This window comes from Thunnus thynnus, chromosome 16 (assembly GCF_963924715.1).
Source record: "Thunnus thynnus chromosome 16, fThuThy2.1, whole genome shotgun sequence".
Lineage (NCBI taxonomy): Eukaryota > Metazoa > Chordata > Actinopteri > Scombriformes > Scombridae > Thunnus > Thunnus thynnus.
Genome location: NC_089532.1, coordinates 17,241,943 through 17,262,914, shown reverse-complemented (window position 1 = coordinate 17,262,914; position 20,972 = coordinate 17,241,943). Strand labels below are relative to the sequence as shown.

General features: G+C 40.0%; 4 protein-coding genes across 7 annotated transcripts; 2 read left to right on the top strand and 2 right to left on the bottom strand.

The window, feature by feature from the left end:
* The first annotated feature begins 118 nt into the window (after positions 1-118).
* ddx24 (DEAD (Asp-Glu-Ala-Asp) box helicase 24) lies at positions 119-5,260 on the top strand. The gene is made up of 9 exons (XM_067614923.1): positions 119-231; positions 444-1,333; positions 1,436-1,930; positions 2,122-2,275; positions 2,633-3,145; positions 4,025-4,100; positions 4,383-4,571; positions 4,659-4,788; positions 4,887-5,260. Exons 2-9 carry the CDS (start codon positions 448-450, stop codon positions 5,156-5,158), a joined length of 2,715 nt encoding a protein of 904 aa, XP_067471024.1. The 5' UTR covers positions 119-231; positions 444-447; the 3' UTR covers positions 5,159-5,260.
* On the bottom strand, positions 5,210-7,478 carry LOC137200260 (ubiquitin thioesterase OTUB2-like). The gene is made up of 5 exons (XM_067614932.1): positions 7,175-7,478; positions 6,946-7,064; positions 6,741-6,825; positions 5,777-5,968; positions 5,210-5,661 (listed from the first exon to the last, which is right to left on the bottom strand). The coding sequence occupies exons 1-5, from the start codon at positions 7,274-7,276 to the stop codon at positions 5,455-5,457; spliced, it is 705 nt and encodes a 234-aa protein (XP_067471033.1). The 5' UTR covers positions 7,277-7,478; the 3' UTR covers positions 5,210-5,454.
* A 664-nt stretch (positions 7,479-8,142) lies between these two features.
* On the bottom strand, positions 8,143-11,649 carry si:ch1073-416d2.4 (coiled-coil domain-containing protein 42 homolog). The gene is made up of 10 exons (XM_067614929.1): positions 11,464-11,649; positions 11,296-11,341; positions 10,620-10,796; positions 10,364-10,521; positions 10,191-10,273; positions 9,930-10,102; positions 9,728-9,838; positions 9,531-9,647; positions 8,782-9,444; positions 8,143-8,251 (listed from the first exon to the last, which is right to left on the bottom strand). Exons 1-9 carry the CDS (start codon positions 11,568-11,570, stop codon positions 9,259-9,261), a joined length of 1,158 nt encoding a protein of 385 aa, XP_067471030.1. The 5' UTR covers positions 11,571-11,649; the 3' UTR covers positions 8,143-8,251; positions 8,782-9,258.
* A 94-nt stretch (positions 11,650-11,743) lies between these two features.
* On the top strand, positions 11,744-20,971 carry LOC137200254 (ankyrin repeat and SOCS box protein 2-like). Of its 4 annotated transcripts, XM_067614926.1 has the most exons (10): positions 11,744-11,833; positions 15,004-15,112; positions 15,652-15,861; positions 18,292-18,461; positions 18,609-18,764; positions 18,884-19,129; positions 19,218-19,389; positions 19,577-20,180; positions 20,287-20,440; positions 20,594-20,970. In XM_067614926.1, exons 3-10 carry the CDS (start codon positions 15,740-15,742, stop codon positions 20,722-20,724), a joined length of 1,755 nt encoding a protein of 584 aa, XP_067471027.1. In that variant the 5' UTR covers positions 11,744-11,833; positions 15,004-15,112; positions 15,652-15,739; the 3' UTR covers positions 20,725-20,970. The 4 variants fall into 4 exon arrangements, with proteins under 4 accessions (XP_067471027.1, XP_067471026.1, XP_067471028.1 ...); XM_067614925.1 differs by lacking the exon at positions 11,744-11,833 and having other exon boundaries at positions 14,926-15,112; XM_067614927.1 differs by lacking the exons at positions 11,744-11,833; positions 15,004-15,112 and having other exon boundaries at positions 15,475-15,861.
* Position 20,972: the final 1 nt, after the last annotated feature.

Genomic DNA, 20,972 nt, shown 5'->3' with positions numbered 1-20,972 from the left:
TATTTCTGTGTTTATTAACACAGAATTATTTGGAAGGAGAAAAATGGTGCAACACATCCTCTCTAAATATTAGTGGAGTTTGAAATTAGATGGCACTGTTCCCGTTGTTCGACAAATAAAGTTTTTCAAAACCACGTGATCAACACTGTCATGGCAGCGTCCTCGTGTCATGCGTGGTTGTCTTTACGTGTAGTCATATTTTGATGTTTCAAGGAGCCAAACAAAGTAAAGGTAAGACATTTTTTTCAGCGTATAGTTATGTAATTGTATCCGAGTTTTATATATATGTATACATGTATATTTTTTTACGAGCAACATTTAACAAGTGTGTGCTTCGGCACGCAGTTTCAAGCTAGCTTAAGCAAACATTGAACTGTTGGATACGTTTTTAACCAGTCAGTGTTGGCGTGACTTGGATCACTTATACTTGTGACGATTTGTAGGAAAATGAAGACAAAGAAGATGAATCCGAAAAACAGGCGTATGTCCTCCGGGCTGCGCAAACCAGACAAACGGAGCATCCATGTGAAAGGTAAATGGAAAGCTATCGAGCTGGATCCCAGTCTCTTCTCCGACGAGGGCATGGAGGGTCTGGTGTGCTTTGAAGAACTGACAAATTACCGTCTGATAGACTCTGAAAAGGCTGCGGCTAAAGCAGCGAAAGAACTGAAAAAGGAAAAGAAAAAGGCGAAGAAGAGGAAAGTCAGTGAGGGAGAGCAGGAGGGTGGAGAGAAGGCAGATGCAGAGAGCAAAGAGGGAGATAAAACAACTGAACCAGCCAAGAAAAAAGCCAAAAAGAAGAAGAAGAAAAATAAGAAACTGGCTGCAAAAGAATCAGTCCAACCAGATTCTGTAGAGGATGCAGGTGTAGGTGAGGAGGGGAGAGGGGAAGATAAAACAGCCGCAGAAGACACCTCAAAAGATTCCTCTGCCATTAGCTCAGAAAATGGTGCTCAATCAAAACTGACGAAAAAGAAGAACAAAAACAAGAAAAAGAAACAGAAGCAGCAGAAAGAAAAGGATACAACCCCAGAGGAACAGCCAGACTCTGAGTCTCCGTCTTCTGAACATCAGGTTCTGGAAAAAGACAAATCCAGTCAAGATAAAGTGACAAAGCAGCCCAAAAAGCAAGCAAAGAATTGGACAAATGCTGCACTTTCTGGTTCTGATGTCAAAAATGCTGATGTTAGTGCATGGAAAGACCTGTTTGTTCCCTCCGCTGTGCTGAAGGCACTGAGCAGTCTTGGATTTGGCTCACCAACCCCTATTCAAGCCCTGACGTTGCCTTCAGCCATCAGAGATCGTATGGATATACTGGGGGCAGCTGAGACAGGTAAGAGCAAATGTATTTTAATTCTTAAGTTATTGTTTTGTCCCGTAACAATCAATCCTCACATTTCCGCAAGTTAAGCTAATGTCAGCGCTGTCATTTCAGGAAGCGGTAAGACGTTAGCTTTTGGTATTCCCATGATCCACACCATCCTGGAGTGGAAGAAAGGCTCAGAAAGACCTGCTGATGACAACAAGGAGCCAGCCACAAAGCTGGAGAGCTTGTATTTACCTGCTATTGATGAGTCCACGAAAGCAGGAGGCGAAGCAGACGTAAGTGTCGAATCTACATCAGAACAGGACGAGGAGGGAAACATGGATGCTGAGGAAGAGGGTGAAAGTGGCGCTGAGCAGGATCAAGGTGACTCAGATGAAGACGCCAGCGAGGATGATCACAGCGCTGAAGAAGATGATGAGGACAAAAGGCTTGGTTGTGTTCAAGTAATTGAAAATGCAGAGTTTGACTTTGACGTCACCGCCGAAGCGGAAGAGAAAGCCGCTGCTAGTCAGAATCAGCCTCTGCTTGGACTGGTTCTCACTCCCACCAGGGAGCTGGCTGTACAGGTCAAACACCATATTGACGCTGTCGCAAAATTCACTGGTGAGTTATTAATTCAATTACAGAGCTGTAGTTGCTCACTCAAAATTGTTAATTTATGTATGTATTTAAGTTTTAAAAATTACTGTTGGACAATATATCGTTATCTTATTGTTTTTTTTTTTTAATTCTCTCATATCAATATCAACCTCAACAATTTGGTATCAGACACTCAAACTATTACTTTTGTACAGATATCAAAACAGCCATAGTGGTGGGTGGGATGGCACAAGAAAAACAGAGGAGGATGCTAAAGCGCAGGCCAGAGATCATTATTGCCACTCCAGGACGTCTGTGGGACCTGATCAAGGAGAGACATCCACATCTGCTCAACCTCAGACAACTCAAGTAGGTCACAGCTGTTGTTTGTTATTCAGTCGTTAGGTGTTAACAAAGAGTATCGGAGTATTCTCCTTCTTTGAAGTTTTTTTTCATTTATTTCGGCATAGCATCCATGCTTTATTACAACAATGGCCTGTTTGCAGTTACACTGAAAAATACATAAAATAATGTAAACCCTGGCATGTAGGGACTTAAGTACAATGCTTGCAGAGAAAGTGTGAATTAAGAAAAGGGATCCAGTTTTGACTGCATGCACATAGTTGCTGTTTGCAGGAGGGCTTTCAAACATCAAAAGTGTGATGAATATCAACTGTGATACAGGGATGCTGGTTTGTTCCATTTATCTTTTGTGTTATTGGACAGGTGCCTGGTCATTGATGAAGCAGATCGTATGGTAGAAAGAGGTCACTTTGCAGAGCTTGACAGTCTGCTGGAGATGCTGAACACCATTCACTTCAATCCAATGAGGCAAACTTTTGTGTTCTCCGCCACACTGACCATGGCTCGCAGCCTGCCCACCCGCCTCCTGCAGAAGAAGAAGAAGAATCTGGACCAGAGGAGCAAGCTAGAAATTCTCATGGAGAGAGTGGGGATTAAGTCCAAACCCAAAATAGTTGATCTTACCAGGAAGGAGGCAACCGTGGAGACCCTGACTGAGACACAGATCCACTGTCAGAAGGACGATAAGGACTTCTTCCTCTATTACTTCTTGCTCCAGTACCCTGGGCGCACCATGGTGTTTGCCAACAGTATAGACTGTATCAAGAGGCTGAACTCCCTGCTGGTTATCCTAGACTGCACTCCACTGCCTCTACATGCCAACATGCACCAGAAACAACGCCTCAAAAACCTGGAAAGGTTTGCTGAGAGGGAGAGGTGAGTCTTGCAGTCGTGGTCAGAAGGTGTCAGCCTTAGGCTAAAGTTTACATTCATTATGAACCTATGATGAAATAAGAACCCTTATGACTCATTCTGTATGCCTGAAAAGTCCTGGATTATACTTCCTATCAGTAATTGAATTCTTGTGTCTTTTCATATGCATAACTGCAGAATATGTTCTATAACTTGCAAATTTTCAACTAAAGTAGTTTATAATTTAAACCATTACCCAAACCTTTTTTTGAGGAAGATCTTCATTCAGAGGACAGACTTACAGTTTCATACAAGAGTTTTCATCACTCCTAAAGCTGGATGGTGATGTAACTAGTACAATCTTGTCTGTACATGTACTCATGCTGCTGGCATTCAGGCCACATTTTCTTTGGGGGAAAAAAAAACGATTACAGTGGGACTTGCCTGTTTAGAGTAAAGTTAAAACATGTGATTACTTTATATTTTTATGAAATTTCACACCTTTATTGTATATAAATAGTTTATAATTTATTTATAGTTTAAAATTATTCACTATTTTGATCTTTTTTTTTCAAGCTAAAATTCCCAAAATTTGCTGGTTTCAGCCTCTCAAATGTAATGACTTAATGATTTTATTTGTCAAACATGATAGTGAATTGGATATCTTTTGATTTTGGACTGTTCGTCAAACAAAACAAGACATTTAAAGACAATACCTTTGATCATGGGACCTGAACGACGTTCATAGGCATTTTTCACTATTTTCTGATATTTTATAGACCAACAATTGATCAAGAAGTTGGTTGCAGCCCTAATGCATAGTAGTTTTTAAGAAATACTCTTCAGTTGACTCCAGGCTGAACTTACTGAACTGACACTTAAATCTGATCATTTCATCCACAGTTGTGTTCTGCTGACAACTGACGTGGCAGCAAGAGGACTAGACATCCCCAATGTTCAGCATGTTATTCACTACCAGGTAAGCTTTTTGACAGTTATCAAAGGCTTCTAGCTAAGACACGAGCATTGTTATATTCTACTGTCAAGCAGAATTTTGGTCACCAAGTTATTTTTTCATTTATGGTCTTCAATTGATCAATGAAAATATCATTATTAGTTAATATGGTTGGATTTTTCTGCTCTGTTAACTGCTGTAGTGTATTAGAAGCTGTTGTCGATACTCTACTGCAACATTATCTCTAAAAAGAGGTTTCCTGTACCTGATATAATTATCTCCCCAATGCTTTCCTGTAAATGCCAGGTTCCTAGGACATCTGAGACTTATGTCCATCGGAGTGGCAGAACAGCAAGAGCCACCAAACAGGGTCTCAGTTTGCTGCTAATAGGCCCAGACGACATGATGAACTTCAAAAAGATTTACAAGACTCTGGGAAAGGACGAGGAGCTTCCAATGTTTCCCATAGAGATCAAATGCATGGAAGCCATCAAGGTGAGAACCATCACCATTAGGTCCTTTTATTTATGTGCTGATTTAAAAAGTTTATATTTGAATATTTATGTATGTATCGCTCCACAGGAACGTGTTAACTTAGCCAGGAAGATAGAGAAGATTGAGTTCCACAACAGCAGGGAGAAACAGCACAACTCCTGGTTCAGACAAGCAGCAGAGGCCCTGGAGGTGGACCTGGATGATGAACTTTTAGTTGGTACGACAATCATAACCACACCACAGTCGTAAAACATGTTCAATCTGTTCAGAAATGATCAAACTGCAGATGACTGAATATTACATCTGTGTCCACAGGCAGAGCAAATGATGATGAAGCTGACAGGGAGCAGCAGAAGATGGTGAAAGGGATGAAAAAGCATTTGAAGCATTTGATCTCCCAGCCTGTGTTCAAGAATGTCATAAAGACCAAGTACCCAACTCAAATGGGGAAGCTCTCCCTGCCTCACATGCCTCTCGCAGGGAGGGAAAGCGCCCTTACCAAGGTTTCAATACAGAAGAGACAAAAGTTAAAGAAAGGCATTCCGCTACAACAGAAGAAGCAGAAGAAAGAAGAGCAGCAGCAGTGATCTGTTTGTGGAAATGTGTATTTAAAAAAAAAAAAAACAACTATCACAGGATTTATGTAATTGTTGATTTATGTAATTTTCATATAAATTCATTTTAAAGTATCAAAGCGTCTTTACATACTTATTGCTCAGTGTGCAAAAAAATGTATCTCCAGATGTTTTTTGAGTCACTTTACACTGCAAGATTCTATTTTTAAAAAAAAGCTATTTTCATAAGTGTCTTCAAGCCCAGTTGGGATTTTATTCAACTAAAAGTCAATATTCCTGAGTTGGGTTGATTCCTTAGGGATCAGTGGTCAGGGTCGAGGTCGTGGGTAGAGAATGTTATAATGTGAAGTTTGGTAGAGGAGGTGCAGGGAGGGTTCAGCGGCCTCTGGAATGATGTGGTGAGCCAACTCCTGTTCATCGCCCTCCATAGAGACGATGTGGATGCAAACGTCCAGAGCCTGCGTCAGAGCCAGGATGTCCACATGGTCGCACTCCATCGCCATCACCTCCACTTCCTGAATGAAGAGAAGGTAGACGTTATTGCACTTTACCGTTGCATTTCCTTTCCAAAAAAAAAAAAATCATCTACTTGTTTTTCCCACTAGAGGGCAGCAACACCTCGTTACTAACCTGATGACAGTAGACCTGCAGATTGGGCGCCTCCACGAAGTTGCAGAAGAAGTCTGCGTGGTTTTGCAGGTGCGCTGAAGTGAGCAGCCTGAGATACTGCACTACACTGTCAGAGGTCACCTGCTCATTGAAGAGCCTGAACAGTGTTTCCTCCTGCTCATCAGCCTGGCACTGCTCTACAACATTTATGACCTTCAAAGGAAGAGAAAGAATTCAGGAATTGCACGTTGGTTTAACAAACTTTTTTTCCCTCCTAGTGCTGCTAGTCAGGCTTGAATCCTTTGTGTTTCATTGCAAGCATCTATTATCAGGCAGAGAAACCTAGTAGCAGAACTACCTACATTCAACCAAGAGGTTTTTAATGTTCTTAGATGAGCACCAAAGTCTTAAGATGTCAAGTCCAGTTGGTTTTCATTTACAGTACCTCTACCAGGTAATCATTACCTAAATGGCAGAGAGTCTTAATAGGCCAGACTGTGTGCCATCACAGGGACTTTCCTATTTCAGTTGCTTCCCTCAAGACACGATTCAGTAACATGCACATTTTTTTGTATGCATGTACCTTTCGAAATTGCAGTTGTGAATGTGGACTCTGATGAAATGGTGCATTCAAGTAATAAGACAAGTCACATGTACAATGTTATGTAGTGCTACCCAGGATGGAGGGCCTAACTGGAGTGATCGAGGTATCTGTTATGATCTCAGGCTACTTTGTCATTGCTGTTACCTCCACAAAGTTTACATTTTTATCCGCCACTGGGTTTTGCTTTGTTGCTTGACATTAATTTCTGAGTGGTTCATAGCCTGAATTAGACTTAATGCTTCTATCTGAGCAGAAAATTTCGTTTATTTTTAATACAGAAAAAAAGTGCTTTTTAATCACTATTATTAGAATTTGTGCCTGAATTACGTAACTGTTAAATTCAACAGACTGTGTGATTGGTGAAGGAAATACATTATTTACTGTGTTCAGGTGGTGCCTGAAGGAACTCTCATCAAATCCCGCAGAGGTCAAGTCTTTGCTGGTTTGAATAATTTGGTCCTTGAATCTGAAAATGAAACCAGTTAGTCAAGTGATCTTATACCCCTCGATAATGCAGTGTTTAACACACTCCCTTGAATTTTAAATGACTTTTAGTTAGGGCGTATGGCTGATGATGATAACTGACCTCTGCAGAGCCCTGGCACTGTGTAGGACTGACTCCAAGTGTGCGAAGCAGAAGGCTCTGTAGAAGCAGTTTCCATCCCCGCGCACTTTTCTCACGGAGGAAAACTGGCTGCTTAAATCCTAACAAAGGACAATACGTCTGGTTATTTTGCGGCACGGGCATGTTAAAGTTAATTGGAGTGGCTACGACCACCTGCAGTACACCACCCACCCCCAGCTGAATAGCCTACATTATATTTGGCATCCGGCGTTTCCTCCGGGAACACCGCAGAAATGTCCTCCCTGCATGAGACAAGGCTGCCAGCCTCCATCTGTCGAGAAACAAACGTCATTATCTGCGAGTCCAAACGGTTTTAAGGGTCGGGTGACTGTACGTCATTCCGTCGTATGTCAGCAACATGGAAATACTACACGAAAACGCAATAAAAATTTGGTAAGACACCGAAACGTCAAAGCTGTGTGTCAATACATTGTTGCAATTTTGTTTCCATTTTCCGTATACCGGATGTTTGCCAGTACCACGTGCTATGTTAAAGGGACAGTACCATATTTTCTTTTCCCTAGGATGGCGAAGACATGACCCGGCCTACTCTGTCTCTGTTTGGCTTACACTGATATTCTTACCCTAATCCTAACCAATCCAACCAACGAAGTGAACGAGCACTAGCCAACCAGAGGCAGAGTAGGGCGGGTCATGTCTTCACCATCCTAGGAAAAAAATTGACGGACAGTACAGGGTTTGTTTATACTCAGGACATGATGTACATTAGTAGAAAAAAAAACATACGAAGTTTCAAAATTGTAACATGGAATATCGAAAAACATTAAAATTAGCTTAAAAAATATGAACCAGTGTAACCTGTGTTAGCTCAAAACTTGGAAACCCATATAGGTTCATGGTGGGTTTAAAGTAAATCTCCTGCATTCAAAATTTTACAAAAGTAAAATTATTCAAAGTAGCACAGTTAAAGTAGGCTAATTATAATTCATAATAGCCCCTTTCAAAGTTGTATATTATTATTATTATTATTATTATTATTATTATATGTATAAGATTCTTATTATCGATGCATAAGCAGAATTTGAATGCATTTACAATGCACCATATTTTGTTTGTTGGTCATATGTTTCATGGAGAAATATTGTAGAGTAGAACTACAAATTAGCATAAAATGGAAATGCTCCGGTAAAGTACCTTTAAATTGTACTTGGGTACAATTGTTGGGTAAATTTAGCCCTCCTCAAGGTCAGGCTGGGGTCAGACAGTCCATAGTCCAGACAGTCCTTCCTGATTAATGAAGAGACAGCTAAAAAGAAAAGATAAAGAAAGCTACTGTGGCAGAGGATACACACACCTTCATTGAAATGTTGGCTCACAATCTGACAACCCAGATTATTGTTAAATCCTTAGGAACGCAAATTACTGCCAAAACAAACTTCTTAAAAGCATGGCTTGACATGTCAACATAATTGACTATCTCTGTCTGCACCAGAAGTATGTGAGAAAACCGGTATAACAATCTGTGACAACACAGCTGAAGGGCTGGATTGTAGCTGATTGGCTTCACTGCTAATGATTGATGTGCTGTGTACAAGCACAAACAGAAAATGGATGAAGATAGAGATGGATGAATGAAATGGATGCAATATTTTGCCATGCACAATATGTAGCACTTACAGTAGAAAAGCCTGAGTCTCTCTGCAATTGCATGTTGCTGTATTCACTGTATTCAGTAAGTAAAATGCAGAATATCACAAATAATACATTTTATGTAAATCACAAATCTTTTTCTTATAGCTATTTGTATAATCTAAATATGTGAGATTACATACATACCATTGTTTTGATGAGAATTAGTTGGTCTCACAGCATCATTTAATTGTGATTTTATTTTTATTTTAAAATTCAACAAGTTACATTTCATTAATAAACATTTCCAAAGTTCTGATACTCCAATAAACCTGATTACCTCATGTAAAACAGTTTTTCTCATTTCATAATCTACTGAGTGCACAGTTTAGTGCATAGTATTATTAGCACAATGAAACTCTGTCAAACAGTCAAACCAATCATGTATTGGTTTGACAAAAAAATCTTAATACAAAGTCTATTTCCTATAACTTCTACCAGAGCTTCATCAGTGGATGTCATTTGCCAAATTGACAGTTGAAGTTGTCTTGTTCTCCATTTTAATAGTAAATGAACCTTCTGTCAAGATTTTTTTTCAAACTACTGTTCCAAAGTCAAGAATGAACTTTCATGCTTTATAATCTTAAATTACTACAAGCCATTATACATCATAACATTTCTACATCAACTAAATGTCTCACTCTTCCTGCTGACTTTACTTGGACTTTTGATTTGTGTTTTGCTGCCGATGCTTTTCATTGATATCCTCTCTCTTTTGTCTGTCAGAGCGGTTCTACTCGTCACTGCAGACCCAGACTCCATCAGTCTCCTGGCTCTCTTCTCTGTATCTGCCTTGTCTAGAATGTACTCCTGAAATCATACACTTGATTAGTCAAGAGTTATGTAAAGTGATATAAATAACAGTATATGAATACTAATAGATCTTAAGATATTACCTTCACCATGTCCATCATCATCAATACGTTCATGTTTTCCAGAGGTCCATATGCTGGCAGATAACACTGCTCTGCAAGGTTGTTGATGGCCATGAGTAAGCTGCCCTCTTCTTCAACCTGAGAGATAATGACATGTATGACATTATTTCTGTCCAAAATACTCCAGTTTATAAATTAGCTAACAGTGAAGTCACAACCTTCTGTCTGGACTGGCCTTGCTCCATCAGCAGGTTAACCTCTGCCTGCTTGTTCTTCTCTTTGAGGCTCTCTAACTCACTCTGGAGTTCAGAAAGTTCCTTGTTGGCCATCTGCAACAGATGTAAAAACTCCAGGTTGTTCATTCAAGCACTGTTAATTTAGGGACAAGGTGTGCTACACATCTGTATGTAAGAGTCTGACCAGTTTTTTTATGCTGTGATCCTGCTTCATGGTCTGCAGTTGTCGCTGGCCCTGATCCACCTCCTCCTCCAGATGCCACAAACGCTGCAGCAGCTCCTGGTGGGTGATGGACAGCGTCTCATGGCGCCGAATGATGGGCATAACCAGAGATTCAGATCCATTCTCAAGGTAATCTAAAAAAAAGGGATTGCACAGTTTGGTCCCTCTTACAGCCAGTGTGTAATTAAGTCAGTAGAACAAAAAAGTCAGTTTTGGACTTACTGCTGGGAAGATAATCAAGTGTTTTCATCAAGTAATCTTCATAGATTTTGTATTTTGCCATCCTCTCTTTTAAAACTTGCTGTCTGCAAGAGTTGAGATGTGGAAAAGCTGAGATGAAAAGTGACTTACTGAGCAACGTCCTCACTCAAGGCCTACAGGCTTAGACTTCTCACCTGGCTCTAAGTTGTTTCAGCTGTGTCGTCAGTTCCTGGATCTCTCTCTGCTTCAAAATGTTCTGCTCCTGTGCAGCCTCATACTTCTTCAGCGCTTGACGTCGCTTCGCTTCATTTTCAGCCACAAACTTTTCAAATTTCATCGCCCTCTCTTTAGTCTGGGTTAAAAAACAAACAAATCCCAAGGGCATCTGTATTAGGACAATGTTATTTGCATGTCAGCTAAATTCTTAAACTCAGCTTGTGTACAACTCACCTGCTGTTGTTTCATCTCCAGTTCAGATCTTCTCTGAGTTAGCGCCTGCACACAGCTCTTAAATTCTTGCCTTTTGAGTGTGAGCTGTTTGTCCACCTCTTCCAACTCAGCCTGTTTCCTCAGAACCAGGGTCTTTTGCAAAGTGTTCACTCCTGCGTCAAGGACTCTGCTAGAAGTCTGCATGTAAAAAAAAACAAAACATTTATATTGCATAAACAATGAAACTCTTCCCACTACTAAAACAACTTAAAGGGGCACTTCACCGATTTTACACGCAACAGTCAGTTTACTAATTGTGAAGAATACTATTGAGAGTATTTAGTATTCAAATGTTTGACAGAAAATCTGCAAATTGGGTCATGGAGTTTAAAAGATGAGGGTATTAACAGACAGGTAAGGTCTATTGGAAGATACTACTGAGTTGCATGATGGGAATTGTAGGATCCAGAGTTTTTGGGGACTAAAAGTGAAAATATCTTTAAAATTTGTTTCTTGCAAGTTCACCAACATTAGAAAGTGCAATACGGTACTAAATTGCTGGAACACCCCCTTAAAGTGATTGTGGGTAAGAAAATTCAATTTGCAGCAATATTTTTCATGAATGCACAAGTTGATAACAAATATTTTTTTTCCCCTTATTTTTAATCACATGCTTCTAATCATTATTCAGTCTTACCTCCGTTACAACTGGTATGAGATTGACATTTTCCTCCTCTCTATGCCTGTGCAGAAAATGGATTGTCAGTCTTAAAATCGCCCAGTCAAAACATGTGTAAATGGGTTTTAAAGAGAAATGAAGTTGACATATTTGACACAGAAATGACGCCTAAAAGCACAGGCCTACCTGGTGTCTTCCGGCTGTGTTACAAAAATGTTTCTCCTTCTGTTTTCCACCCTGAGCTTTAGACGGGGGTCGCTGGTGTCTAAGAAAGGAAGGGGAGAAGTCGTCATGTTTGTTTGTTTGTTTTTTTGCAGATATATCGTCCAGGAATCCCGATGAGTAAACAAATAAAGTCCTGCAGTTATTCCACGTTCGGACGATCAAGGATCTTTCCGGATGTTTTCCTGGATCGGTGTCTCTGTTGCCTGGAAACCGCAGGCGAGACAACAGGGAATGTGCCGGGATCGTTTCTCCGTTGTCATGGCAACTGCCAGGGAGGCGGTTCTGTTTTACTGACTGGCATAGAAATGAGAAGTCGGAGAGACGGAGAAAGGTGAGAGCGCTCACTCCTTCCTGCTTCCAGTAAACTATGCAGGGAGTCTGACTTAACATAAGAGAAAATGAGGGAAAAGTCCCATAATTAGACCTAATTTCACTGTACGGGCATGCAATGAAACGTAAAAACTTTAAGGCTTCACATCCTCCTGCCCGGACAAGGAGCTTATCAAGCAGAGCATCCCAACCAACATGCATGCATGTGCCCACACCAGACATCTATATTCAGTCAGGCATCAGTAAAAGAGACTTCAGATAGGCTACTACTTTGCATTAAAGATCCTCTCCAGACATGTGACATATAGGCCCTAAAAAAATACTGTGTGTGTAAACATATAACAGAACAATAACAAACAGTACAAAGCAAAGAAAACACAGGACGCATAATACAAAATACAAATCTACACTCACTAGCACATCACATACACTCACAATGTCAACTAGAAATGAATAATGTAAACTTGTCAAATTAAAAGCAAGATTATTTTCATGAGAAGACTATGAGATGAAATGCAGAGTCAGTGATTACAGCTGAGTAGTTTTTAGCAGATTTTTAAATTTGGTTTTGAACATACTGATGGAACTGCAGCTCTTCATATCATCAGGTAGGACGTTCCACTGAGTTGTGGCTTTCACAAAGAAAGCTGACTGCCCAAATGCAGTGCGATGAAATGGTACAATCTTGTAAAGAGGATATTCTGGAGGATCTAATAGAACTTACTGAGTGAGTGTACACAAAGTCACATAGTGGAGGAGGGGCCAAACCATTTAAAATTTTATAAACTAGGCACAAATTTGAGAATAATCTAAAATTCTCAAAGCTCAGTAAATTGTGTTTCTCCAGTACCCTACAGTGATGGAAATACATTGGCTTTTTGATAAGAGTCTTTAAAGTTTGTTTGTACAAGGACTCAAGAGGTTTTATGGCTGTTTCTCCAGCCTGCTCCCAACATGTGATGCAATTAGACATATGGGAAATAATCATAGCATGCATTTATCTTGGCTGCGTCCAAAGAGAGACAGTTTCTAATATGTCTAAAATGCGCTAAGTTGTATTTTTGATGAGAATATCAGTGTTAGGAGGTTGTACCATGGTTTTACAGAAAAACATACCCTTTGTCTTGTTTATATTTAGAGTCTTAAAGCCCCCCTCCACTCAAAAATGTGTTTTGCTTTATGTTTGGATGGTTAAGCTTGACTGTGCAGAAGGATGTAAGTGCAGAAGCTGATGATTACTGTGATGAAAGATTGAAAGTTTGTGAAATCTGAGTTTAAGCATGATTCGTGACATCACAACTAGAGTTTAGAGCCAGTCGTGCTCCAGTGTGCAATTTACACAAATTTGTTGTGGAAACTTGAAGCCTGTGAATGAACTTTTCAGTGAAGTAGGAGACATCTTGCGTCCAGCAGTTAAACTTCTAAAATGAACAATATTTGCATAGTCATAGATTCTGAGTTTTTTAATGAGGGAGAAGGAGTAAATGTAATTTTACAAAATTTTAATGAGACAATTTAAATGTTTTTGTGGAAAAAAACAATTACTTCCCCATCTGCTGTACTTCTCCCTTCAGCGGATGTGAAAACAGTCTTCTAGTGACAAACTCTGCACATATGTCATTCTTCACAGTGAAGTAATCAGGTGAAGTGAAGTAACAATAAATAAGACACTTTTTACATGAACGGGGCTTTAGAAATATTAGGTTTTTTTCCCAGCAGACATTTGGCCACAAGCAGAAAACCACAGGTGTAATTAATATTATTAATAAAAGCTTCACTCTGTTTAGCTTTATTAGTTTCAGTGCTCTGCCACTGTGTATGCTGGCTCACTGACAACACTTACTGACACTTACATGGACCAGAGCCAGTTAACTCTAGTAATTACACCTGTGCTTTTCCTGCTATGACAAGTCAAAATATCCACTGTGTAAAAGGCTAGTCTCAGGACCCCGGTATAATACACGATAGTTCACTGGAATGCACTTCAATGAAACAGGGCCATCGGTCATGTTGTTAGTTCCACCTGAGCTCTTCCTGTTATGACAAGTCTGACATTTAAAAAAAAAAAGTCTATAATTACTTATTAAACAGGTAACGACAGGGCTGAGTATGTTACCCATTATCTTCTTTCTCACTTTCTCATGTGCAAATAACATAGTAAGACAACAGAATGTAAAACTAATGCAGCTCCTGTTATGAATCTGACTTTCATGGGGGGTTATGATTTGCTGAGACTGACCTCTTTGATGCTGTCACACTGTAGTGTGAGAGGCTTTTCTAATATTTTGCCCACTCATGTTGTATTCATGAAGGTGGATGTATCATTGTGGATTTACATCTTCTAGTTTAGATTTAAGGTTTTATGTAGTAAACAGGCCCTGAAAACCTTTTTATTCTAAATCGGCTTCTTACTATGAGTTAATTAACAATTATATGAACAATTTGATGCCAAAGTTTAAACCTTTCTCACTGGTTTGACATACAGGCTTCAGTTGGGAAAAAAAGGTGATGTCACACATTTATGAGCCCCAATCAGGAATTATTATTATTATCATTATTATTGTCAATCAAATTTGATCAAACACAATCCTGATGAAGCAGACTAGCTGATCTTTACCTACCTAAGGAGCTTTTTATCCAAACTTTGACTTTCACTTTAACTTTCATTAATATTTAACGTTATAGAGAAATACTTAAAATCTAAAATCAAGTTTTGACTATACCAAGGAAATGCACTGGCATTTGTCTACATATCTTATAAAACACATTTGAATACAATGATGATTGGTCATGACAGTAGCTTAGGTTTATTTGAATGGATGCTTAGTGTGTCTACATATCCTGTCACAGTTTGAACTGAACAGTCATAAACAATGCTGATGTTTTTGCAACATTACCTGCAATCAAAGAATGACGCGACTTTCATCAAGTTTGTCTTTGTTGGGTAAAAATGTAGGTTCCTCAGAAATTGGAAACAGCCTTATAGAGCTAGTCTAGTCTAGTTCCTTTATTTACTTTGTGTTAGACAAAAGCCAGGGGCTACTTCCAGTTTAGATGCAGGAAGCATTTTTCACAAACACACTTCTGAAGAAGTGATTGTGAAACAGAAATCATCTGTCTTTCATTGTTGTGTGCTTGTCAAGCACATTTTCACACTTTACTCTGTCACAGGAAGAGCTCATACAAGAATCAAGGCAGCTTTACTGTTGTCAACAAGCTGTGTGAAAACATTCAACAATATTAAAGCAGTGTGACTGGAGACGAGATACACAGGCACAAGGTGAGTTGAAGTCTTTAAAGCAATGTTTTTGTTTGTGTTTAAAATATAGTTTTATAGGGTTTTGTGTGTGTGTGTGTATGTGTGTGTGTATGTGTGTGTGTGTGTGTTTCATCTGTGTTTAAACATATGATCATTTCTTTATTTTTTTTTTATCATGAGTCATAGTTGAGTGAATAAACTTGAACCTGTGACCAAAGCTTTATGCGTAATTCTGATACCAATCTTAATCTGCATAACTCTTTGTAACATATATATAACCTCACATCAACGTTTCCTCTGGAGCTGCAGAATCAAGTGGAACCAAACACAGTTCAACATGCCCTTAAAAGGCATGTAGCCTCATTGCCTGAGCTGCTGCACTCTGATGTCTGCCAGTGCAGATTTCACTTCTTTCAAATGAGCTTGGTCTGTGATTCACACAGTATGAATATGCAGAATATGTGTGTTTGTTGATATATTGTTTTTTGTCAGGGACCGTGCAATGTGCTACTTTTAGTGTTCTGACTGCAGTTTTCTAATCTTCTGATTTGGATCATCAGCCTCATCACTGGTCTGTGAGGAGAACAGCACAGCAGCACGCTGTTGGATGACAGGGTCGTCAGACTGAGCAACAAATCTCCTTCTGTGATGATCGCAGTCAGCAGATCCAGGTCTCTGTACAAGAGACTGAATGCGGATATCACAGACAGGTTGGCTGTCTACTCCCTGAGTCTCCCCACTTCACCCAACACCACAGCAAATCTGCTCAGGTGAGGATACATGATATCACTTAGTTCAATGGTATTTTATAAAGCTGTAATGAATTACATTTCAAAGGCATATAAATACATCTTTAACATGTCACAGTAAGAGAGGCACAGGTATAAATGATAAAATTAAGCTGCTTTAGTTTCAGGGTCCTGGTAATGTGCGTACTGCATGATAGTGTCATGGCTTAACGAGACATTTTAAAAAGAACAGAGCCATCATTAATGTTATTAGTAACACTTGTGCTTTTCCAAGTGTGACTAGTCAAGATGTCTGCTGTGAAAGGGGTCTGTTTCTCCAGACAATTAACTCCTGATGGTCAGATTAATGTTTAATCTGGTTTATGGAAAGGAAATGAAATGATACATTCACTTTTAAAACTCTAAAGCCAACATTTGGTGTTTACAGCAACAAAGCTGAACTGAAGCATTACAGCGTTATGAAACATCCGCTGTAGGTGAAGTGTAAACAATACTCAATTTGTATTTATAATTTAATTTCAGCTGAAACAGCACAAATGTTGAATCTAAACCCTCAAAAACACACAGACACACACAGAAAAAAAGAGTAACTTAAAAAAAACACTTTCCTTTTCCTGTAAGAGGCGACTTTGAAATGTCTGCAGGTCTAAACTGCTGCTGCTGCTGCTGTTGGTTTAATTCCCTGTAGATGGTGAAGGTTGACAGGTGTGGAGCTGGTCTGTTGATGATGAAACACCTTCCTCTGTTGGAGAAACTGCAGCCCTTTAAACATTAATTAGTGACTTTGTTAATTGTGTCATTGTGCCCACTCTGTAGACACTAACTAATATCTGGTGGTTAACCCGAAAGAAACACAAATCTCCTTACTGGACAGTCTTGCTGGAGAAAACATGTAGCAATCACATTTTAAACAGTCCTTATGTTAAAGAAGAAACACTGCGTTCAGACACACTTTTCTCACCAGTGCCCCTTTTAGGAAATATTTTGAATCATTTTAAGAAGCCTGGGAGGGAAAGTCATTTTCTTAGAAAGCTTTGGGGTTAAATTAAAGCCAGTGGTTCACATTCATTATTTTGTGATAAATACCCAGGGAGACTGTCCTCCCAAGAAAAACAACAGAATAATTTCAGCAAATACCCCAAAACACAGGAGCCTCATGAGAAGTTTACATTCTACAAAATCATAAATTACACATGATGGGTTTTTAAAGTTGATTATCATATTTTTAGACTCAACAAATTGAATAAAATGTTTTTTTTAATGATAAGACCATCACTTTGGGAGATAAAATTACATGGTTGCATAGTTATACTGAAGAAAATGTAATATTAGTAACATTAAATAAATCTGAACAACAGTCAGAATTGTCTAAGTGGGGGTGGGGACACTGGGGGGATTTGGACTCATGACTCCAGTATTTCTAAACTCCTGGCTACAGCCCTGGTAATAGTGCATTTCATCATAGGAGCTTTCAGCCATCATTTATGATTTGTCTGCGCCCCCCATAAAAAATGAGAGTTAATCACAGCAGTAAAATCCAAATCGCCCAACTGACCCTGTAGACACATAAAGTACAGTGTGACAATGTCTGAGCCATTAAAAGTGAATAGTGACTCATTAATTGCGGGTCTATCTTTTATCCTGTGCGGTATTGTCAGTTTTGTGCGTCCTTGCGCTTTTCTCTTGCTCAATCTTCTGTATATCTGGTTGTTTAACTTGGAAACCGGCCAGTGAAAGAAAGGCTGCACAAGAGGAAAGATAGCTTGGCTTGGCCTGCATTATCTCCAGTGCTTTTTGTCTTATCTCTGGATGTCCGAGTCTCTTGACATATATGGATAAACCCGTCACCCTGCTGGCTGACAATACGGTCCCAAAATAATCTGGGGGAGGAGGGCACAGCTGCTGCGCTGCGCTGCGTCGCCGCGCTGCGCGCTGAATGACACACTGCCGTCACATCTACCACCAGTAATGACCAAATTCAGCTATTCCGAATATTTATCGCAGTTTCGTAATGCAGGGGTCAGACGTACAAATGTTCAGTCGCGACTACAAGGCGACAGGAGGAGAAGAGACAGTCAGGGCGACGTAACGTCAGAGCCGGAGTGAGTCTTTATTGTTGTGGGCTGCTCGACACGGAGGCTGCATGTGTTTATGTGTGAGAGTGTGTGTGTGTGTGTGTGTGTATGTGTGTCAAGGGTCTTTGTGTACAAGTGAGGTCTTAGCCTATGTGTCAATATAGAATATGAGTAAGACACATTTAATCATGATTGGTTTAATACCCTTCAGTTAGAACTCTTACTTAGGTTAATTAAAGTCAAATAAATCACATAAATATAAAGGTTAGAGTCCATGGTTGCATCTAAACTATAGCCTTGTGCTAATGGATGTCTGAAATGACACTTGATTGAATTTATGTGTGTCAATTAAAGTGATTTTTCTTCTCCTTTCAAGGGATGTTGACCAGGTGGTCTTTGCCATCAGGAGAGGAGATGTGGAGGCTGTTAATGATCTGGCAACATCCACTCCTCACAGCCTGATGAAGGAGAACAAAGATGGGTGGATACCTTTGCATGACGCTGCCTTCTGTGGACAGACTGAGTGTTTGAAGACCCTACTGAGGGGTATGACACATATTCATTTAATCTGTAAGGGTAACATACTGTTAGATATATTCAAAGAGGTGTTTTGGGGAACTGTTTGTTCATTTTCAAAATGCCGAATGAGTCACTCAGTGTGAGTTTGTGTGATATGTATGTTTTCTGCTTCAGCCCATCCAGGTTCAGTAGACAAACGTACCTTGCATGAACAGACGGCCTTGCTACTCTCTGTGTCTTGTGAACACTTGTCATGTGTGCGGTGCCTTCTGGAGGCAGGCGCTGACCCCGACATCGGCAGCAAGAACAAAGAAACTCCTTTGTACAAAGGTTCAGCGTTAAATCATTTGTACACAGCACAACTATTTAAAATATGAAATATATATGGATAATCATGTTATAGCCAAATGTTGGTCTGATATGACTACATGTCTTGTGTGTCTCTGCAGCCTGTGAGTTGGAGAACGTAGACATGGTGAGTCTCATTCTCTCATACGGGGCCACTGTGAACCAGCGGTGTGGTCAGGGCTGGACGGCCCTCCATGAGGCCGTATCTAGGAACAACACAGAGATCTGTGAGATACTTATAAAAGCCGGAGCCGCGATCAACCCCCCCAATACATACAGCATCACACCGCTCATTGTAGCAGCTCAGCGAGGACAGATGAGGGCACTGTGTTACCTTATTGGAAAAGGTATACTTTTACCTACTTCTCATACTGATCCCCCTAATCTTCCTAATAATTTTTAAAAGGGTTTAAAAGAACAAATGTTTTTCTGCAGGTGCTGATGTGAACATGCAGACATGTGATGGTGTCACAGCACTGCATGAGGCCAGTAAAAATGGCCACAAGGAAATCGTAGCAGTGTTGTTGACTAAAAATGCAGATGCCAACAAACCCACTAACTCAGGACTGCTGCCTCTACATGTTGCTGCCCAATATGGATACCACGAGTAAGTTAAGATAACTTGTTAATTAGTCATTATAATTGAAAACACTGTTTGTATTCATGCAAAATTCATGGTTATAATGAACAGTAATAGAGTGGTTATTTTAAATGGTGCTATGATAACAGTTATAGTGTTCTCTATTTGTTGTCTTTAAGTATTTTTACTAAAAATGTTTGTTTAACGTGTTCAGGATTGTGTCCCTGCTCGTCTCAGTGACAAGTCGAGCCAGGCTTCGCCACAGTTGGATCAGCCCCCTCCACCTGGCAGCTGAGCACAACAGACACACTGTGGCAGCTGTGCTTCTCAAGACAGGTGCAGATGTAAATGCTACACTGGCCCACAGTCACTCCATCCAGTATGCTGATAGACGTGCAACAGCCCTCAGCTTTGCTATCGCCAACGGCAGCGCGGAGACAGCAGAAATGTTACTGAAAGCTGGCGCTAGTCTAAGCCTGGACCCGGTCAGTCCTCTGCTGATGGCAGTACGGCAGGGCTGCGTCAGCACTGTGTCCTTACTGCTGGAGAGAGGGGCCGATGCCAACACCAGAATCCCATCTTACGCCACAACTTTTCCTGCTGTTGTTGCACTTTGCATGAATAACCTGCCTCTACTCAAGTGCCTTTTGGACAATGGCTGTGATGCCCTTTCCTGCTTCACCTGTACATACGGAAGTGCCCGTCACCCAACATCAGCAGAATCCCATTTAAGAACTTTTGGCAGTAACAGATATGATTTGCAGAGCGACAGTATGCTTCCTTTAAACTGCACTGAACCACCAGAAAAAGCAACACAGGTGTGAAAAATGAGCAAAAACAATATTATGAAATCACAATAATTGAAATCTGTTTGTTCTTTTGAAATAATTTATCTTTTTTTTGTGTGATTCTTCTCCTCTTTAGTTCTGTGAGTGGATTTCAACATCGATTATGTGTAAATGGGCAGGACCGATCATAGACTTGTTGCTGGAGCATGTTAGTCATGTTCAACTGTGCAGCAAGCTCACTCAACTCCTTGACAGTAGAGAGGAATGGCTCCCTGTTAAGAGGAAGTTGTGTAAGTATTAAACAAAATCTTACACATTTACATAAACCACTTACATCCTTCCATCTCCTCTATCTTTCTGTCCTTCATGCATGCATGCATGGGAACACAAAATTAGCCTACGAAAAAGCAAAATTACATCCAATCCTCTTTGTCTCTTTATAGCGTCACCTCGTCCACTGCTGCACCTTTGCAGACTAAGGATCCGGACCCAGGTGGGGACACAAAGACTGAGATCTCTCACAAGCCTACCTCTGCCAGACAAACTGATCAGATACCTGAGTCTGACTGACTGACTTTAAGATGAACTTTAAGTAACATAAGCATCAGAGCCATGAATAGGTGGTTCTTTTTTTAGCTGCATCTAATATTGTGAATGTGTAAATGGTCCGATTCTCAAAGCTATTCTCTACGTATAAGATATCTATTTATAAGACATGTGATGTGTCAACACGTTTCTTTATTCTGTCTGTTTGAATGTTTTGTAGTTTCACACAAACCCTTGTTGAAAGGTAAAAATGATCTTATGCCCAAATGAGTTCTT